This window comes from Aptenodytes forsteri, unplaced genomic scaffold (assembly GCF_000699145.1).
Source record: "Aptenodytes forsteri isolate BGI_AS27 unplaced genomic scaffold, ASM69914v1 Scaffold241, whole genome shotgun sequence".
Classification (NCBI taxonomy): domain Eukaryota; kingdom Metazoa; phylum Chordata; class Aves; order Sphenisciformes; family Spheniscidae; genus Aptenodytes; species Aptenodytes forsteri.
In genome coordinates, this window is record NW_008795252.1 from 1,735,204 (window position 1) to 1,754,790 (window position 19,587).

Sequence of the window (19,587 nt, forward strand, 5' to 3'; positions counted from 1 at the left end):
GGGGGAGTGAGCGAGCGGCTGTGTGGTGCTCAGTTGCCGACTGAGGTTAAACCACGACAGTTGGTCATCTTTTCTCTTTGCTATCTACCATTCATGTAATATTTGACTATTCAGCAAACTATCAATGCTTGCATTTCTTTTTCTAGTACTTTTTAGAATATTGCAGCCTCCATTTTGCAGGACCTACTGAAAAAAGAACCGAAGTAGGTTATATCCACAATAATAATATTTAATCTGTGAGTTCTTAATTTAAAACATGAATTAAAGCATGCCATGTTAATTTTGTGCTCTTTTACTCCCATGCAAATGTGATCCCTTTGTCCATGATACCATCTTTACAATTACGATACAAGCATGCCGTGTTCCTTCCACTTTGCTCAGGCTCGAGTAGTGAAGGAGACTCCCCTGTTGAACTTCTACATCCTGCTCTGCAGCATAAAGCAAGAGAGGACTGCAACAAAGGAATGAAGATATAAAAAACCTGCAGCTAAGGCAGCTGCATGCTATCTTGAAAAGCTGAATTCCAACTCTGATGCTGCCCCAGAGATATTATGCAATGATATGCAAGTTGTGAAATGTCATCTTAAGTGGCTGTCACTGACTGTGTACGTTTCATTTCCCAGTGTTTGATTTGAGGTCCTAGACCTGGCTGTAAGATTTGAGTGCATGACCTGCAAAAACACCAGCTACTTATAATCACAATTGAAGTCTGTAAGAAGTGTGTTTGAACATATGAATGATAAATATGTTGGAAAAATTAGGCCCAAGTAATTTAAAGTCAGACACCCTGCATTTAATTCATCTCTGTAGTTGTAACTACTCTGCCCTAGGATCCCAATTTGTAAAATAGGGAAGAATAACACTTCTAATCTGAGCAAGGTACAACAGTTCAGCTTATTTACGAGTTATCAGCTATTATACTGATTAGTATCACAGAAAACAACAACAAGAATAAAGCAATTAATAATTCTGTCCCTAGTGCAGAACTTCAGCAGTATATAACAGTCAAAGCAAGAGGCCCCATATCAGTAACGAGGAAAAACCAGAATACTGAGTAGCTGCTTTTTACATGAACTACATTCAGACTGTTAGATAACTGAAGCAAAGTCCTTATTGCAAAAGACGACGATCACACAATTTAAAATTCCATAAGCAAAAAAGAGAGATTGCACAAGCAACCTTAATTTTGGTACTTGCTAGTTTAGGAGCCTTAAAGTTCTTTTAGTTCTTTACAGCTTTAAAGTTCTTTCAAACACAACATTTTGCTTAGCTATTTAGGTATTTAAAAACAAAACACTAGAAAAAAATTAATTTTCATCCTATTATACCCCATTGATAGTGATATGGCTCATCAACAGGACGGGAACTTTTAGGTCTCTTGCTTCTCTGCATTGTGTAAAGCAGCAGAATACAAAATTTATATGAAACAAATGTATTTGTTTCTAAATAATGTAAATTCAGCTTAGATATATCTTCTTCTTTTTGGAAGTTCTTAGAGGGGAACCAAAATTTTTATGATGTCCCAGGCACAAAAATGCCACCAAGAAACTGAAGCAAGATAAGAGTTTTTCAAACAACAAAAACCTGTATTTTGATATGAGTTTAACTTAAATTCCTAAAAGGCTGCTGGAAAAAAAAACCAAACCGTGAAATCATCAGGCACTTGTTCTTTCATTTAAAGGTTGATAAAGCTCCTGATCCACTTACTTGGGAAACTTTTAATATATACAGGGAAAAGGATGACTTGGTATTTCCAGTATTTCAAATGTTTAAAATATTATATATGAACAAGCAGGAAAAAAAGCCAGTTATTAAAGGGCAAAGAACCCTGCTCAGAGACATCTTAATGCAAACTGATGATCACACATGGAGAGCGAAAAAGCTGTTTTTCAGCTTGACCAGCCAAATTCAAGTGAGTAGGGAACTGTTCAAGGAACTTTCTTAAAAAAAAAAAAAACAAAACACACCCCAAAATAACATGAAAATATACAACAATAAAAACCCTAACAAAATGCAAAAGCCCCGCAAAATCTCTATCCCCAAAAGCAGATGGTTTCAGAGTGGGCAATGATTGTCAACACTACTGAAGTCAAGAATAAGTTCCTCACCACCATCTGTTTAATTGCACCTGGAACTACACCTTAAAAATCAACACAAGAAACAATTTTTTGTTAATAGGATGGACCCTGAAATATCCCTGCCATCTTCTACCAGCCATGAAAGTTGGGTGACCAATTTGCAGAATTTCCAGATAGAGCCAGCAAATATTTCTGATTTCATGAGGCAAAAAAGGGACAACTCAGAGATGGTGGATTGTTTATTAAATTGTATCTGTGGCTCTACTGTAATAGCCTAACTTCAGGCAGATTTTTAATAAAAATTTAGCAGAAATTCTTTATGAAAAAGAAATCAACTCTGTAGCAGACATGAACAAGATTGGCTCACTAGAATGCCCCTTAAATAGCCTCAAAGCTAAAGTTATGCTAGTATTGTAGGAAACTTTAAAGCCCATTGATCCATTTATTTCCATAAAGCTCAGCAGATATAAGAGTCCATCAGCAGGTTCTTTGCTTTTTGGAAAAGAGCCCAAAGGCAAACTGAATTTGCAAGATTTTCCTTAAAATTGCATTCTGTTGATGCTACAAGAAATTTTTAGTCACGACACAGGAATAGCATCTATGTTATGATCCATCTGGCTTAGTGCATTTATTTTTTTTCCCCCACCACTGGTTTTCCAGTCACATCCCCTGCCATTGCATCATCAGTTCCAAGTAATTTTTAAATCACGGTGATGCATGACACTGAAATTAAGGCAGGAAGTCTGTAGATGCCAGACTATCAATTTCTTAAATAACAAGTTGTTCTTAATAAATCCTTTATTGTTCTTATTTATAAGTTGTTCTTAAATAACAAGTGTTTCTCATTACTATTTCACAATAGACTTCCGAAACGTCCACATCAGACCGGAGCTCCACTGCCTTTTGTAATGGGAATGATTAAACAGTCTCACTCAATGAGTGTAAAAGCTAAGCGAAGAGGCATTAAGATAAACAGATGGTGGGTGAAGGTACTGTTCCATTTTTGATACAGAAAAATGATAGGCACTGACTTTAGAAAGGTAAGTGAAGAAGTTTGCAGCAAGGCTAAAAACTGAATCCAAATATCCTAGGTCAACAAAAGCATCCTTCCTGTGAAAAAAATTCCATCAGAGAATGGCTCAGTACAAAAGAAACGTAACTCCTGAACATCTGAAACTTACCTGTATTAGCTTACCAGTGCTCTATAGTCTCTGCTAACTTTCTACAGCAAGCCATGAAACGTCTTCAGTGCACTGAAATGAAGTCAGGCCCTGATCTACAGGAATCATCTGAACATAACACAAAAATGCCATTACACAAATCTAGGCTAAATATAAATCCGTAACTTCTATTAGCAGAAAAGCTTACACTAACATAACACTATCACAAGTGGAAGAGGTTGAACTAGAAACCACACTCTTTTCTTGATGCTGTGCACATCACATCACTCCTAGTAGCTAAAAGCAATGAGAACTCTCCTCAATCAAGGAGAAGGGGACAACACTGCCTTTCCAACCTGGAGGCAAAAAAAAGTTTGCCTTTATTTTAAAGAATAGGAAGGAGAGCTGCCTTCACCTTCTCAGTTTCCAGCCTTTTTATTTCCATCCTGCCTTCCACTAGCTTACAAGCTAGATTTCAGTAGATGGCTGCACCTTGGACACTTTATCATTCACATATGGCCACTGCATTTTTACATGCTTGAAAACTGAAAGATCATTAAATTTAGTCTTAAAATATTAATAAAAATGTTTAAAATGTATTTTATGATCTACTTTTTTCTTATGAAAGTTGCAATTTAGTAATTTCTTTCATGAAGATACAAATACCACCTCTTTGAACTACCTTATCACTTTTTTCTTTTCATTGCTGTAATTCTTTTCTAACGTATTTGTATATCTCTTAAAAATTTAACTATTGAAGTTAGTTTTCAGATTACTATGAACGTTAGCAGTCTACCTTCTTGCACATAAGACATTCTGTGTGGGTATATGTACAGAGAAACTGAATGTACTCCTGAGATCAAGTTTGTCACCAAGAAAATGCAATTTACGCAGTAAGCATTTCCTTGTTTTAAACCTGTAATCCAACAGAAAAAAACCCACATTTATCAAATTCATTTTATATTAGCAGCTAGACATTTCACGATGCCAACACTGGGAGTTACCCTGCAATTTTGAATCCCTGAATATAGAATAGAGATACATTTAAATTCAAATAAAAATTTGGAATTTTGCATTGGGTGATTTTCATTACAGCAATTGTATTATTTTCACACAGGAAGTAAAAGTGCATATTTCATTTTGCTTCAGAAGTCAGCAGTATTTTACTAGCTCATGCATAATCCTTTAGGAATAAAACATATCAGTAATCATCTTCTGCTTCCTCAGCCTCTCCCCTCCCTCAGCTTTTAACTCTCTCGGTGCAAATTTGAACCTCTACTTCATTTTCTGTTTGAAAGACAGATGTACAAAATATTCACAGGAAAAAAACCAGAATAAAAACAGAGGAGAGATGACAACAAAAGAAAAGCAGCAAAGCACTGCAGGAAGGCATATGATACCTTACATAAAAAATCCAATGTTATTTCCCTCCTTTTCTAATTATTATGAAATTTCATGAACCTCTTCATTGAGAGATGCTACACATTCCTGTGTAGAGGATTTAACACTGTATGTTGTTAAGCAAATACTACTGAAATTTTACAGAAAGGCAGTTTGTTTGACAGAGACAAAAGAATTGGTGGAGCTCATCAAACTGAAAGTCCATATCCTGTCTAAGACAATGACCAGCACCAGATGATTCACAGGAAGAATCTTCCTAGTCCCTTTATTGTTGACTTCTGACGTGAAGCATGTGTCCTACATCACTTACATTTTTTTTCCCCTGGCTATAGGATCTCTGGTTGTTTTTATTCATATAAGTAATATCTCTGCTATGCAAAAGGATTACTGAAACAGGTTCCAAAAGACCTAGGAGTATGTATGTCCAAAATAATGAAGCCAGCAGGTAAAACCCACTTTTTTTCTTTTTTAAAGATTGATTTTAAGAAATACATTATGATATGAAGACTTTATATTTTATAAAATTTTTATTAATTGCATTGCAAAACCAACAACGGGCCTGCAGCCGCAACCATTAAAGCACAGCAGATAGCAAGTAATAAGCCCAATGCTGTTACTAGTTTGTACGCTAGTTAAGACAAAAAAGCAACACTGCATTTGCAGCCTTAGTGTAATTCCACTGGAACAGTTGCACCGTGTTTCTGTATAGAACACATTCCTTGTCCTTTAAAGGGTATGCTATCTTATACTTGTGAAGGGTTTCTTTCTTTTTCCCTCCTGTAATTGAAAAGTATTGTTTACTGCCGATTTAAGGCTTGTTTTGATGAGGAGAGAGCTGATGAGGCACTCAAGAGCTTGTATTAAATCAATACTAGACAGAAGTGAGCAGCTTGTATATGCACTGTGGAATACACTTGCTCACATATTTATCTTCCATGTTTTGAGAGAAGGTTACAAATATTTTTTTATATATATACACACACATATAAAAGAGCGCAAGTGAGCAAGCTCACATTCCAAGAGAAGTTTTCTGGCTATGTCAGGAGTGAAGTCCACCCCCTACTAGACAAACCTATTTTTTTCAAACACAAGAGGATATTATCAGAGAAGCCCATGCTGATATACAGAAACCAGAGATCGTCATGGCTCGGTGAGGTGATGAGCTGACGGGTGGATGGCGCCCATTATCTTCACTTCTCAATCCAAGTTTTCCTGAAAAACCACAGGGGGAAGAGAAGGCTCCAACTGAGCATAAGGCACAGAGGACAAGAAAAGGATTAGGAGTGAAGAGCAAGGAAAGGAAGGATAATGCAAGAGATATTGCAGAGGTTTCAAAGAGCTGGAAAAGCGTTTCTAGATTAAAAGACCAAGTTGCCAGTAGTTTAAAGCAACATTCAGGTTTTAACTTCTATACAAGGCTATTACATAAAATAACTCTGAAGTAAGAAACAATTGACCAAAAGGAATTTACCTTTACTATATATAGAAAATATACTCAGGTTCAGCTGTTTCAACACTCCTTGGAATTTTAAAATGCTTCAAGCCTTTGTTCGGCAAGCGTATCACCCGCTACCCAGCCAACAGCCAGGGGAACTTGAAATGAAGTATAAGGGGAAGCTGGTGCATGAAACTCAGCTTAACTGCTTCTACATCAAACCTGGAGGTAAGACAACATTACCCAGTTGTGTGCACGCAAACTGTACTGGTATCTACCTGCTGGGATAAGTATTCCCTTTCTATTTAAATAGAACAGTCTGTATAATGTATGAAACTACACTAATAACTTATAGTAATAGTTGGGGATCATGTGCTGTGAAGTCCTGTACGTGTGATCACACTACCAAGGGATTTAGATAATTCTGGTAATTCTCAAATCTATGGAGTTAAGTAGATGGACGGCTTCTCTTGGTAATATATTGTCTTTTGAGTATCTAATGAACATCACATTCCCGCTTCCACTTTGACGTGAGAGGAAAAAAAAAAAAAGGCATGTAAGTATAAGGAACAAGAAAGAAAAAGGGTTTTTCTGTAGACAAAGAGGCTAAGAAGTTTAAAACATACAAACACCCAAAATATTAAATGCGTATGTGCGTGTGTGTGAAGGGACTAATCTGAAAAGGGGGTTACGCGAGAGATTTCTAAAAAGCAACTAGCTCTGTAATATTTTCATTTGCAGAAGAAATATGTAGGCATTCATGTACATATTTACACTGGTCTGGAAACATCTACCATTTTATGCTATACAAGGAGGTGTGTATGAAGTAGAGGGTATACAGGTAGTCACATGAAAATAACCTCTTTAAAAAAATTTATCTGCTCCAACTTGAACTCTTGAGATTTACTGCATCATATGCCTATCTTATCTTGAAAAGATGTCCGGAATTCCCAGCGCTGGCAGTACACTCTCAGCAGTAAATGTCCAGACAAGCTAATATGTTGCTTATATGCTTACATCCATAAATGGGAAACAAAGACTGTGTCTAGCAGATATACGCAGTGTTATACTCCTTCCGTTTTATACGGAAACTCATCCACAACTGCAGGATGCTTGATACGTGCTTTTAGTTCTATTCCATATATTCTTCCTACCAATTTGTTTGCCCAGGCAGGGATACAGTTCCATCATAGAAAAAATAATTACCAGCCATCAAAAAACTACATAGCTTTGTTATCTTAGCTCCTTAGCCTGTTTCTTCTCACATGACATAGTTTCTCTGACTTTCAGATTGGACTCCATCGTTCCACCCAACTGAAAACCTATGTTAGGATTACTGCACTTCTTTTCCTTACACTTTTTTTTTCCCCTACCTTCATCACACAACAGAAGCACATCATTAGAGCAAAAAGATGGCTGCTGTCATCATAGTTACAGTTGCAAAAACCACTTTACAAATACAAGGCATTCTAAATTGTTTGCTTTGTTCAGTCAAAGACTTCCACAACTGGTACCAAATCCTCAGGGTAGGAAGGGTGAGGAAGAAACAATGAAAATATCCTTTTAGGAAAGTCTGAATAGAAAATCTGTGCTGAATTGGGCGGGGTGACAAGGGACATGGTTTTACGCATCAAAACTTGTATTTTAATCTTACGGCCTTCACAACTGGCATGTACAATTTCCACTGAAAAACATATATTGTAGTTAGTCTAAAGGAAAATATGAATAATAAGGTAGCCCTGGAAAAAATAAATTTAGAAATACTAGTACAAACAATTCTGCTTTAGAAACAACAAACAAAAAAGGCATATTACAGTTCCTCCTCTGTTTTTTTTTTTTATTATTTGAACCCTAAAAACCTAAATCACAGAACTACATTTACTCTCCACAATAAGCACAAAAAAATTCCCAAACACCCTAAAGTAGAATTAACCAATACCCGCTAATCCTAGAATCACATTAATAATTTAATTTGGCTGGGGCCTCTGCAGGTCATTCAGTCCAGCCTTCTGCTCAAAATGGGGCTAGCTTCAGTAAGATAGGGAGTTAGGAAAATAAGAAATTATGATCAACTACAAGTTACCACAGAAAAGTATATTCTATGGCACTTTTTCAGTCAATTTATTTTTTAAAAGTAATTTGCATATATGCATACTTCTTTACAACAACAAATCACCCTGTCCCTTTCACTACGTTAAAAATCCACTCCTGCTTCTATAGACTCAAGCAGACTTTAGTTACAGGTTGCAAAACCAGGCGTATCAGGTTGTGTACTCTAGAACAGGCAAGCCAACTAACCACTAGACAGCAAGGTCATGATTCCCAATCTTAAAAATCACCTGCCTTGAGCCAGCACTGCTACATGTCCATCCACACCCGACTGCAAAATAGTGTTTAGTTACGCCATCAAGTTACAATAATATTTTTATATCTCAACAGGCAAGCATTAAAGAATTTTAGGCATCCCTGAAAATTAAAATGAGAGACAGAAAGCATAGAAATCTAAAATATAAATGTATATATTTTATGGTTTTATTTATAAAAATGTAAATCAAAATCTATACTATTTCCAATGGGCAGTTTATTATTTTTCTGGACATTCTGAAGCAATTTTTACCATCTTCTAAGCACATTAAAATCATTAGTAGATTGAAGGATAGACCACAAAGGGAGGAACTATATGGGAAATGCAGTAGGAAATCAGTAATGCTTTTATATATGCTTTTATAAACTGGTCTAAGAACAGATGATTTCTGAGTCTAGGTACAAGGAAGTCAGTAAACTGAGCGCTAGACAGCATCTCACATAAAAAAAAATTGTCACTATGCATCTGATAAGCAAGTTTCTTCCTGCTCCTATTTATTTGCTTCTCTCAAGAAAATTTGCACATGACAAACTATAAAATAGTTAAACGGGAGACAAACTGTAAAACAGGTTAAAAAAAAAATGCATGCAACATGACAAAGCTCATGCGTCAGTAAACTGAGCGCTAGACAGCATCTCACATAAAAAAAAATTGTCACTATGCATCTGATAAGCAAGTTTCTTCCTGCTCCTATTTATTTGCTTCTCTCAAGAAAATTTGCACATGACAAACTATAAAATAGTTAAACGGGAGACAAACTGTAAAACAGGTTAAAAAAAAAATGCATGCAACATGACAAAGCTCATGCTGCAACCTTAATTTTCTGTGTTTAGAATCAACTCTTACTACAACATTAATGTATTTTCAGTAGGTATATTTTCCTTTTAAATTTAAAAAAGGAAAATAATATCTATGCTTAACAGTGTTAGCATTCTAACGCTCTCAGCAAAACTGAGGTTTCACTTTAAGGTCAATAACATCAAGGGAAGATAATCATGACCTCTGCTGCTGTTCTGTCTTGCTGGATGCATGATGAATTTTTATAATGCTGATCAAAGGAGAGAAACTGGGATGGGAAGAAGGAGGAGCAATTTGTTTATTTCTCTGAGACAAAAATGTCTCCAAGGACAGAACCTCAGGTAAACCACAAGCATTTGTATTCTGAACAAATGGCAGTGGTCAGTCCAGGCAGGCTTTTAAAAAAATGCTTTAGCCAAATCTGTTTAGTAAAGAACAGGCTGAGAAGAACATACCTCTAATGAGGGCAAGGCACTTCTGCCAAAATTACTTTGAATTTCTATAGTCTGAGCTTTCACTTTTGTTCCAAATTGACAAACATTTTTCAAAGAGTTTTAAACTCAGAAATATTTTCTTCAACAAAACATGCAGGTACTAGCAGGTCAGAATAATAATTTTGCAAACAAACTTAACCTCAAAAAAATTGTTTTTAAGTTATTCAGCTGTGACAAAAACATTGCGTTTTGCTTAATGATGCAGCAACAGAAAGCCATGTACTATTTCTGAATCAGCAGACCACTGAATTTAGAGAAAAATAACACAAATTGAATGAAGTCAAAAACATTTAAAGGTATTTGTTTCAAAATTCAAGAAGACCAATGAGCATTTGGGGAACAGTCAAATGAATACACATTTCAGTTTACTGTGTTCATCCTGTTTGGTTTTTTTTTTCTTATTGGACCAGATACTGCATGTAGGCAGGTAGGAGGCTGATAAATAAGATTCTCCATTTTAAACTGACATTTTTACCGAAACCAAAAACCAAACAGAAACTCTATTACATTGTAAAAACAAAGCCTGGAATATCTGTTTTGCCTGTCTCAATGGAAACAGTTGAGCAAGTAGTTGTTTATTGGTCAATATGCAGAAGGCTGAATCTAAATACATACACAAGTAAATTTAACCACCAAATGCTGTTTTCATTCTCAAATAAAAACACATTTCAGAAGAATGAAGAGATTTAAAATATTGAATTACAGAATATGTAATGTAGTATAGACTAAGACCATATTTCAGGGTAAAAAAGACACTACAGTATCCAAAAGAAGATTGTTTTTCATGATATGTTCATTTTTACATATCACTCAAATTCTATTACTGTTGTCTCCCGCTTTCCCTTCGGAAGTAAATTTCTAATAGTCAACAAACTAAAATGTTCTTTACAAGTGAAATGCTACTTGCAGGGTCAATGGGTCTTCAGAAATGCATACAGAAGTGGGACACTTGTTATCCATTTAGTATTTTTTACCAGGATGTATTTACTTAGAAGGGTGAACTGAAATAAGCCACAATCGGTCTCCAAGAAGATGAGTTGTTCTATTTGAGAGGGCTCTAGGATGCTGTAACATAGAATTTAAGAATGAAAAATAATAGTTTGAGAAAAATATACACCGTTACCTTTTCCTAAACATTTTACAATCACTTGCCCCAAGCATATATTTGGAAAAATTTTCATATGCAAATAATTATGACCTACAGGGGAAAAAAAAAGCCACAAACAAACCCCAAAACTTATGCTACTTCTTTGGACAGCTAGCAAACTTCCCTCTCCCTCCCATCCCATCTCATCGACTGGACGTTTTTGCAGTGTGGGAATCTGGGAAAATACTACTAAATTTTCAGGGTTCTGATAGACTTATGGTGGCAGGTTAAACCAGACAACTAAAACTACTATGAGGTTATGTATGTCTCGTGTGTCAAGACAGTTTTACCAAAACCAGGCATGTCTGGTCTGCTTTTGTATCATTTCCTGAACCTCTGCAAAAGCTCAAATTCAGTAGAATATGCCACATCTGACTAGGAAGCTTCATTCAGTTTCAAGCTTCGGAGATGACGTGATCAAAGGCCTTGCTACAAATGTGGCACAAAACGAAAAGTAACTTCTATGCCCAAAGAGGTATAGAATCTAGTCAGATATAGAATATTTGTTGATCTGTCACACAATTTCTTTCTCCACTTGCTATAGCACAAAAGCACCCAATTAACCTGGAACAGATCATCGTCATAATTAGCATACTAACTATTATAAGGTAGGATCTTGGGTTTTTTTTTCTGGCAGCTGAAACACTCAAGGTGAAACTAGCCCTTAGATATGCAACTTAATATTCACCAAATTGTCTGTGTAAACATGTAAACATGAAAAACAGTATTCAGTGATGAAATGATAAATCGTTCGACTCAAGAAATAATTCACTGACCCAGCATACACCCATATACACCTGGTACAATATACAGTTGGGCATAGTTGCAAGTAAATTATTATATAGCTGATCCATGCTAAAATGAGAAAATGAAGTTATTTTAACTAATAATTTACAGTTATGCATTTCTTCTGAACTCTCTCATATTAATCAGCATCAAGTCTTAAGCAACAGGCTCTAAACATTGGTTTTCACAATAAATATCACCAAAGATTAAGGAAAAAAGTAGTAATTATGTAGTTAAAATTACTCAAATATAGAACCCGGGAAATTTTTTAAAACCCTTAAAATCATTTGATGATCTAAACAAAAACAGAACTACTGTCTTGCTCTCAGAAAGAAAGCATCTAAAATTGCAGTTAACTACGTAAGTTTAAAGGTCACATTGAAAATACCTATTTGATCCATAAACCTTCTGTTTCCTGGTGGACAAGGATTTCTGCTGGCATTAAAAACTATAATTTGAGCTTCCCTCCTAGCTTTGAAATGAATAACCCTAGCTCTAGCCTAACAGATTTCCCAAACTAAACTTTTCTGTGAAATAGTGGATCAGTGCAAACATTAACTGGCATGGATCCCAAATCCAGCCTGAGAGGTCCTGGGATTAGACTGTAGGTGTCTGCAACACGGTGTTTAGACAGTATTTCAACTTTAGATGACCAAGATCATATGGAATAATAGAAGAAATACGAAAACCAATGAAGTAAAACGTAAGATCAAAATATTCCTTTTCTTATTTTAAGTATTCATAAAACTTATATTTATTGTGTATAATTTGGGAAAGCTTTTTCTATTGTAATCATATATTGGATGTAGAGCAATCTTTACAAAATGATAGCTACACCGTGACAAAATGTTGGCAGATTTGTCCAGTACACAAGTACCACACCTTTTGTTGCCAAGAGCATTTATTTTCGACTGTGTGATACAACCAGCCATAGATACTCAGCTGTACTGAAATGAAGTTGGTTTCAACAAACATTGAGAATACTGGAAGAAACAAAACACTGGGCAGGACTCCTGTTATATCTAATAAGAAGATATGTATGAAAAATAGAGTAAAAAGTAACCAAGTCAAAGAAAAGGTTAGAAAAAGATAACTTGTTTCCAGATCCTGTTAAGTATTACTGCCAAACTGTCCACTGTTTTGCCAAGTAAACAGCTATTACTGAGTAATCCTTATTAGTATCTGGAAGCAGGAGATAAAAGTAATATAATTATAAGATTAGGGCCTAAGAAATCCAGTTTTGGATGAAAACTCCATTTAATAAGGAAGAAGCCTAAAACCTTAGTTTTGCAAAAATTATAAAGACAAGTTGTATAATAAAGCAAAACACAAGGAAAATATTCATATAGAAAATTCAAGACTGGTATTCAGAATCGTGTTTGGATGAGACCCTAGAGAAAAGAGATACTTGATGTTGAGAAGGTTCCTTCATTTTATGTAGCAAAGACTTTGAAATACACAGTAAGGAAGAAAGGGCTAGAGCTATCTATCTCAGTGGAGAAATCACCACGTGAACCATCTGTAGGAACCTAAAGAAAACCTGGAAAAGTCAAATGAGTTGGTAAATAACTTTTCTTCTATGGGTCTGTAATGCCAGTTTGCTCTGAAAACATAGATGTTTCTGTGAACATCTGAGAAAACAAAAGTTTTTCCTTCAAAGGACCAAGATCTTCAGTTTACTTGAAGAACTAATGATTAAGCCTTTGTAAGAGTATTTTAGGAAGATAAATAACTAGGGGTAACATATCCCAATACCTGGAACACATCTGATACTAACTGAAATCCTAAACTAGTGGATTTTTTTAGTAAAGCAAACATGAATCTTCTCTCAGACAACAAAATTCTCAAATTAAATAACAGATACAGATTTACCCATGGTTAGATCGAACAGCTAACTGTGGTAAAAATCAGACCCACAGACCCAGGCTGAAGATAACTTTGTAAAACTGGGAGTACACGGGCTGGGGATCTTCTTGTTTCTTTTTTTCATGGTAGCACTCAAGGAAATAATATAGCAAAGAGTGCCACGAGGTCAAGAAGCTATCAGATCTTGTGGCTGAGAGATCCTAAACTGAAAGAAATGTGTTGTTACTTCCATGTTGCCACTGGCAAATTGTCAGTGAAGGTGTTGTGGGTTCACCCCAGCTGGCAGCTCAGCCCCACACAGCCGCTTGCTCCCTCCCCTCTGTGGGATGGGGAGACAATCAGAAGGGCAAAAGTAAGAAAACTCGTGGGCTGAGAATAAAGACAGTTTAATAGGCAAAGCAAAGCTGTGCACGCAAGCAAAGCAAAATAACGAATTCATTCACTACTTTCCATCAGCAGGCAGATATTTAGCCATTTCCAGGAAAGCAGGGCTTCATGCCTAACGGTTACTTGGGAAGACAAATGCCATAACTCCAAACATCCCCCCTTCCTCCTTCTTCCCCCAGCTTTTATTGCTCTAAACAACATCGTATGGTCTGGGGTATCCCTTTAGTCAGTTGGGGTCAGTTGTCCCAGCTGCGTCCCCTCCCAAATTCTTGCACACCCCCAGCCTACTCACTGGCGGGGCAGTGTGAGAAACACAGAAGGCCTTGATGCTGCGCAAACACAGTTCAGCAGTAACTACCCTAAAAGAACCACTGCCTAGACAGAAGAACCCAGAAAAGAAGCCTTCTGCATTTTGCTGTTGCACAATTAGCCAAAAAGCCTCACACAAGTTACTTGAACGTAGGCCCACTGCTCAGAAGCGTATGTTAGTACTTACATTTGAGACCCTGCAAATCTAAAATTCTGACATCTCTTAGTGAACAAATGGCTTACACCCCCCTCAAAACCCCCGATTTTTCTCTTAATAAAAAACCAAACGAATCACGGTTTATGTGTAGTACTTAGACTAAAGACTGTCTTACTTCACGTCAGCATAGAGTTATGACAACTTCTAATTACTCTTTATAGCAATTGTCTCAACAAAAATGAAAAATTAATAGATCAGATTTCAAAAAGGCAGATATTAGTATACACATACATAAACTCCTAATGGAATTTCAAAATGAGATTAAAAAAGATTACATATACATAGGAAAGACTCTTCAAAATCAGATGGAATAAATAGGTCTCATGGTACTTAAAATCCTAATGCCTGGTGTAGTCTAGGTTAGCCTGGAGATGTCTGCATTTCTTTTCAGTTTCTTTGGGAATTTCAGTTCTTTGTCAGCCTATCAAATACTCTCAAAAATAGAAGTTTCATTTAGGTTATTTAAAATGTTATTTCTCTATTGTTTCTACCGCATAGCATGTGTGAACAACAGGATTCCCTCTTGATATACTTTCCAACTCCAAATTAAGTATATGAAGTAAAAAGGTCTAGCAGATTATCAAACTGGGCTGCTTTGTATGCCATGAATTTACTTCATCCAGAGGGAACACTTTTGCATCACAGTTTACATAAAACACTTCTGCAATCTATTTTTATGCATCAAGCACAAAGTACGGATCACACTACAGCTCTGCTTTCAAGTACAGATATAAACTGTATATTTATAACTGCTCATTCTCATATAATTGCACGTTGTAACAGTCCATATGTATATCTGCATGTAAAACTACAGCTTTCTCATGTCTTCCACTTATTTCTGAGTTTGCCTGACACTTGCTAGCTCTTGTACAAAGATAATCATGCAAGATAAACACAGAGCCCAAAGTAATAACTTTATCTTTCATCAGAGTTTAGATTAGGCTCAACGCTACGTTGCCAAAAGTTACCTCTAATACTTTAGAAGTAACCTGCCTTCCAACTTGCTGTAAGGACAGCATTTTGGAGCTGGAGCAGAAGACAGGGTTTGAATTGGCTGCATTTGTCTATTTTTATGCAGAAAACCAAGACTACAAATATTAATCCAACCCTCAGTAGATCTGCTTTACGGCGAGACTTCCCAACACTGACTGGGGTATATTCAGAACACACAAAATATCTCTGTGAGTCTCTATGCCCATTCGCATGCACGCAAACATAGAAGTCTACTATTTGTCAGTTAAACGAAGAGATTACTGTTAAGCACATTCTAATATTTTCTTTAGAAGAGTGGCATTTTGGGAAGCACTGAGCAACTCTTCTCTTTCGGCACGGCAAAAAGCATGAAGTATTCCTTCAACTGTACCTGTTAACCAGCTAGTTTCAGCCCTTGAAAGCTGCAGTCTAATCATTTGGACTGCCTTAACCAAGAACAGACTCTGAAGAGGAGCTCACTTCTTCAGTATTTAACCCAACATATCACATACTTACATCTGGCGTTTCTGTACAATAGAAAAGGGTCCTGCAGCTGGAAATCGAGGTCTTTAGTAATAGGTTCTGTTCGATTTTCCATGCTCAGTCTGTTCATAATTGTGAAGCCATGCCTTGGAGAAGCTGATCTGAAAATTATCAATTAGAAATCACATCAAGTCAAGGAAAAAAAGAAATTACTAGAATTTCTTTGTTGTACAGTTTTATATAGTTTATATTAAAAATATATTTTTTTTTTAATTTCTAAGAGATACTACAAAAATCTAATTTTGTTGCCGAGGAAATAAGAATTGACTCTTGCAGTGTTTCGTGCAATCCTTTTAATTATGTCAAAACCCTACGTTATATATGAGAAATAACTGAAGGACCACTGGTCTCACAACAGCTACAGAGAGTATGCCACATCTGTGATACTACCATTTGAGGTCCAATGATTTAGTCACAGCATAATCATATCCGCATATCCAGTTTTCAGTTCAAGTTATAAGGCCTACAACTTCTGAACAGGCAAGATGTTACAAAACACCAACTTGTCCCAGAGCATCAGCATCACATTATCCAGCCACCACCATCTACCCTATAGTTTCTCGCTGGAGTAGAAAACAGCAATTAGAACGATTCAGTCATGGGCCAGAGCAAGTATATTTTTTAACACCCAGGTTAACAGTTGCAGATAGTTAACAGTCATCCCAGATAGGATTTGCCATACGATCTAAAGCATAAGAACAAAAATGAGGGTGGTGAAACACTGGAACAGGTTGCCCAGAGAGGTGGTGGATGCCCCATCCCTGGAAACATTCAAGGTCAGGTTGGACAGGGCTTTGAGCAACCTGATCTAGCTGAAGATGTCCCTGCCCATGGCAGGGGGATTGGACTAGATGACCTTTAAAGGTCCCTTCCAACTCAAACCATTCTGTGGTTCTATGACTCTAAATCATTATGCTCATTCATGGGGGTTACACTTCAAGTCAGTTAGATAATTTTTATTAATGTGAGCTGTTAAACCTATCACAATCCTGACAGGAGATACTACTTTCAAACCAAGTATGACAATAAAGGAAAAGATGATGGCTAAGCATTTGGGAGAAGTGCAATCTCTGGTAATTGCTGGTGAGTGGATTTCTCTATGAAATCCAAAGCACAGAAACCTGCATTACAAGATTGGAGTCAACAGAAAATTAAACAAAAGTTGAGCCCTTAACAAGAATACTTGTTTGCAACAGTCAGTACTTCACTTAAAAAAACCCAAACAAAGAAACAAAAAAACAGTCCACTTCCACTGGTGTTAACCCAGTCAGAAGTCTGATTTTTTGGCCGCTCCTCAGAATTCAGAAAGACGAGATAGGTGATAAATAAGACAGCTCAAGTAAAACGGTCACGTTACTTTACATTGTCACAACAGTAATGAGAAGCAACAAAGGCAACACCAGTGGTCTCCAACCTACGGTCTGTTGGCAATGTTTTTTTCCACAAGACTTTATGACTTTGTTCAAAGCCACAGGAAATCAAAGTTAAAACCGATGGGGAGGGCAATGTATGATGTTACTCACAGCTCACAACCTGTTCCATACTGCTGCCTCTAGGACAGCCAGGGTAGCAATCTCTGCTGTAAATGGAAACTTCCTCAGCCAACAAAAAGAACAGTGAAAGATCACAGATGCTAGAAGTGCCAGGTTACATGTTGTCAGTTTCGGAGTTTTAAAACCAACATACAAGAGAAATACTACTTCTGTTTTGCAGTACACAACTAGCCACCTCCACCTACTGCTAGCACAACTAAGGGCCAGTTCTTTCCTCTTCTGGTGGTAATCATAACAACATCTTATCTCCACTTACCTGAAAGCAGCTTAGAAAAATTACTGATGACTGTTTCCACTGCTGGTACAAATAGAGCTCAAAAGATTAAAACCAGCATTCCTACTTCACACAAAGCTCACAGTGTCTTGGGCCTCCCTGTCACTTCACACATACATCTCTCGCCTTCCCAAAACAATCTCTTGCTTTCTCAGTGCCCTACCAGATCCTCATCAACATAAATGTTGAAGGAGAAAGTTTCTGCTTCGGTGTCCCATCCCAGCAGCTACTGCAAGATCTGCTTGCTGTATTATTTTCTGATTTTAACAATAGTCACAGGGAAATGCTGGGGCACTAACTTGGAAACCCAAACACAGGGCAGACTTCGCAACAGATCTAAGGTACATACTAGAATAAATGAGGTAACCAATGCTCTGAAAAGCCACAACCAGAGCTGCTGCTAAAAGAAAGCATTAAAAACATCCAAAATGTTGGATGAAATATGCATGAAAAATGAATAATCAGACACAAGTAGTACGAAAGTTCCCTAAGTAAGGAACACAATACCTCGTAAGTTCTACCATTCCCTTCTTTTAAGGAACACCATTATTTATTTCACTATTTGTTTTTTGTCCCGACACCTTTTAAACTGCAAATGCTACATCGTATTTAAAACAACATAACAGATTCCTACGGTTTACCCGTATTGAGATTTAAATCACATTTGGAAGTCTTATCCAAATATAAGGTGATGTCTCCTTCCCAGTGTTTTCTTCCCCCCATTTGCCTCTGCCAATTTCAGTTTCTTTTCACCCTTGAACAAGGAGGAGCATTTTACTTCATTCAGCCATGCTCCGTCCCAGCAAGCTTTTCCACATCCATAGGTTTCACCTGCAGACATTAAAATGTTACGTCCTCACCTTGTGTAAACAAACAGCGTTCCCTCCACGTCAGTCTTCTCCTGAAGAAAAGGAAAGTTAAGAAAGTTGAAATCAGGGCAGCGTTTTGCTAGCCATCTGCGAGCCCCCCCCCTTTATCTCTGTTTTACCAATACCATCATTTACACCTCTCTCACCTGAGCCATGAAAAAATAACTAACCCCAACTTCATCAGCTGGTGGCGAGAGACTAGAGCCAACACAGGTCACGGTGGTGCAGCCGACCCAAGTTTTATCACAAGATCTGAAAAGGCTAAAGGCTCGACACCATGGGACCGAACACTGCGCTGGATTAACTCTCTGCTACACCTGAAGGCGACACGCAGGCCAGATTCAGGGAGAGGATTTTCCAAACGGCGCCTGCCCTCACGGGCAACACTCCGGACGGGTACGGGGGAACCCACACAAAAGGCAGACCGCGCAGGTTCTTCAAACACAGCCCCGAAGCCCCACCATTACAGCAAACCAACAACCACCCGCAAATAGCCAGAATGTTAAATTACCAAAAGATCCCCCTAGGTAATTAATTTTTTTTAATCTTAAATAGCCTTTTTAGTGTTTGTAACTCCAATACACTTTGGTACGTGTTTTGGTTCCGCTGTAGACGTTCGGACAGCAGAGGAGCTCCCGAGGCCCGTGCCCTGCTTTAAACCCCCGTCTCCTACAGCCCTGCCCTGCAGGACGGAACTTTTACAGCCCTGTAAGCCTTTCGGAACCCACGTCCTCGGCGCCGCAGGGCTTCTCACACTCGCCAGAGAGGCTGAGCCAGGCACAACGCCTCACCCAGCTCGGTGAGGGCAGGGAGCACCCCAGGACACCCGGCCGGGCCGAGGCAGCCCCTCAGCGCAGCCCTCACGCCAGCCCTCGCACCTCCGCCATGCCGGCTCCCCCCCGCACAGAGGGGAGGGGCGGGGCCTCCTCGCCG

The 19,587-nt window shown here is 37.7% G+C and overlaps 1 protein-coding gene across 1 annotated transcript in view; it reads left to right on the top strand.

Moving 5' to 3' along the window:
• The first annotated feature begins 6,172 nt into the window (after positions 1-6,172).
• The window catches only part of CACNA1C (calcium voltage-gated channel subunit alpha1 C), a 521,583-nt gene continuing 508,168 nt past the window's right edge, over positions 6,173-19,587 (top strand). Inside the window, exon 1 of the mRNA XM_009278953.1 lies at positions 6,173-6,302. Coding sequence (XP_009277228.1) covers positions 6,173-6,302 — 130 coding nt within the window. The remainder of the gene's footprint in view (positions 6,303-19,587) is intronic.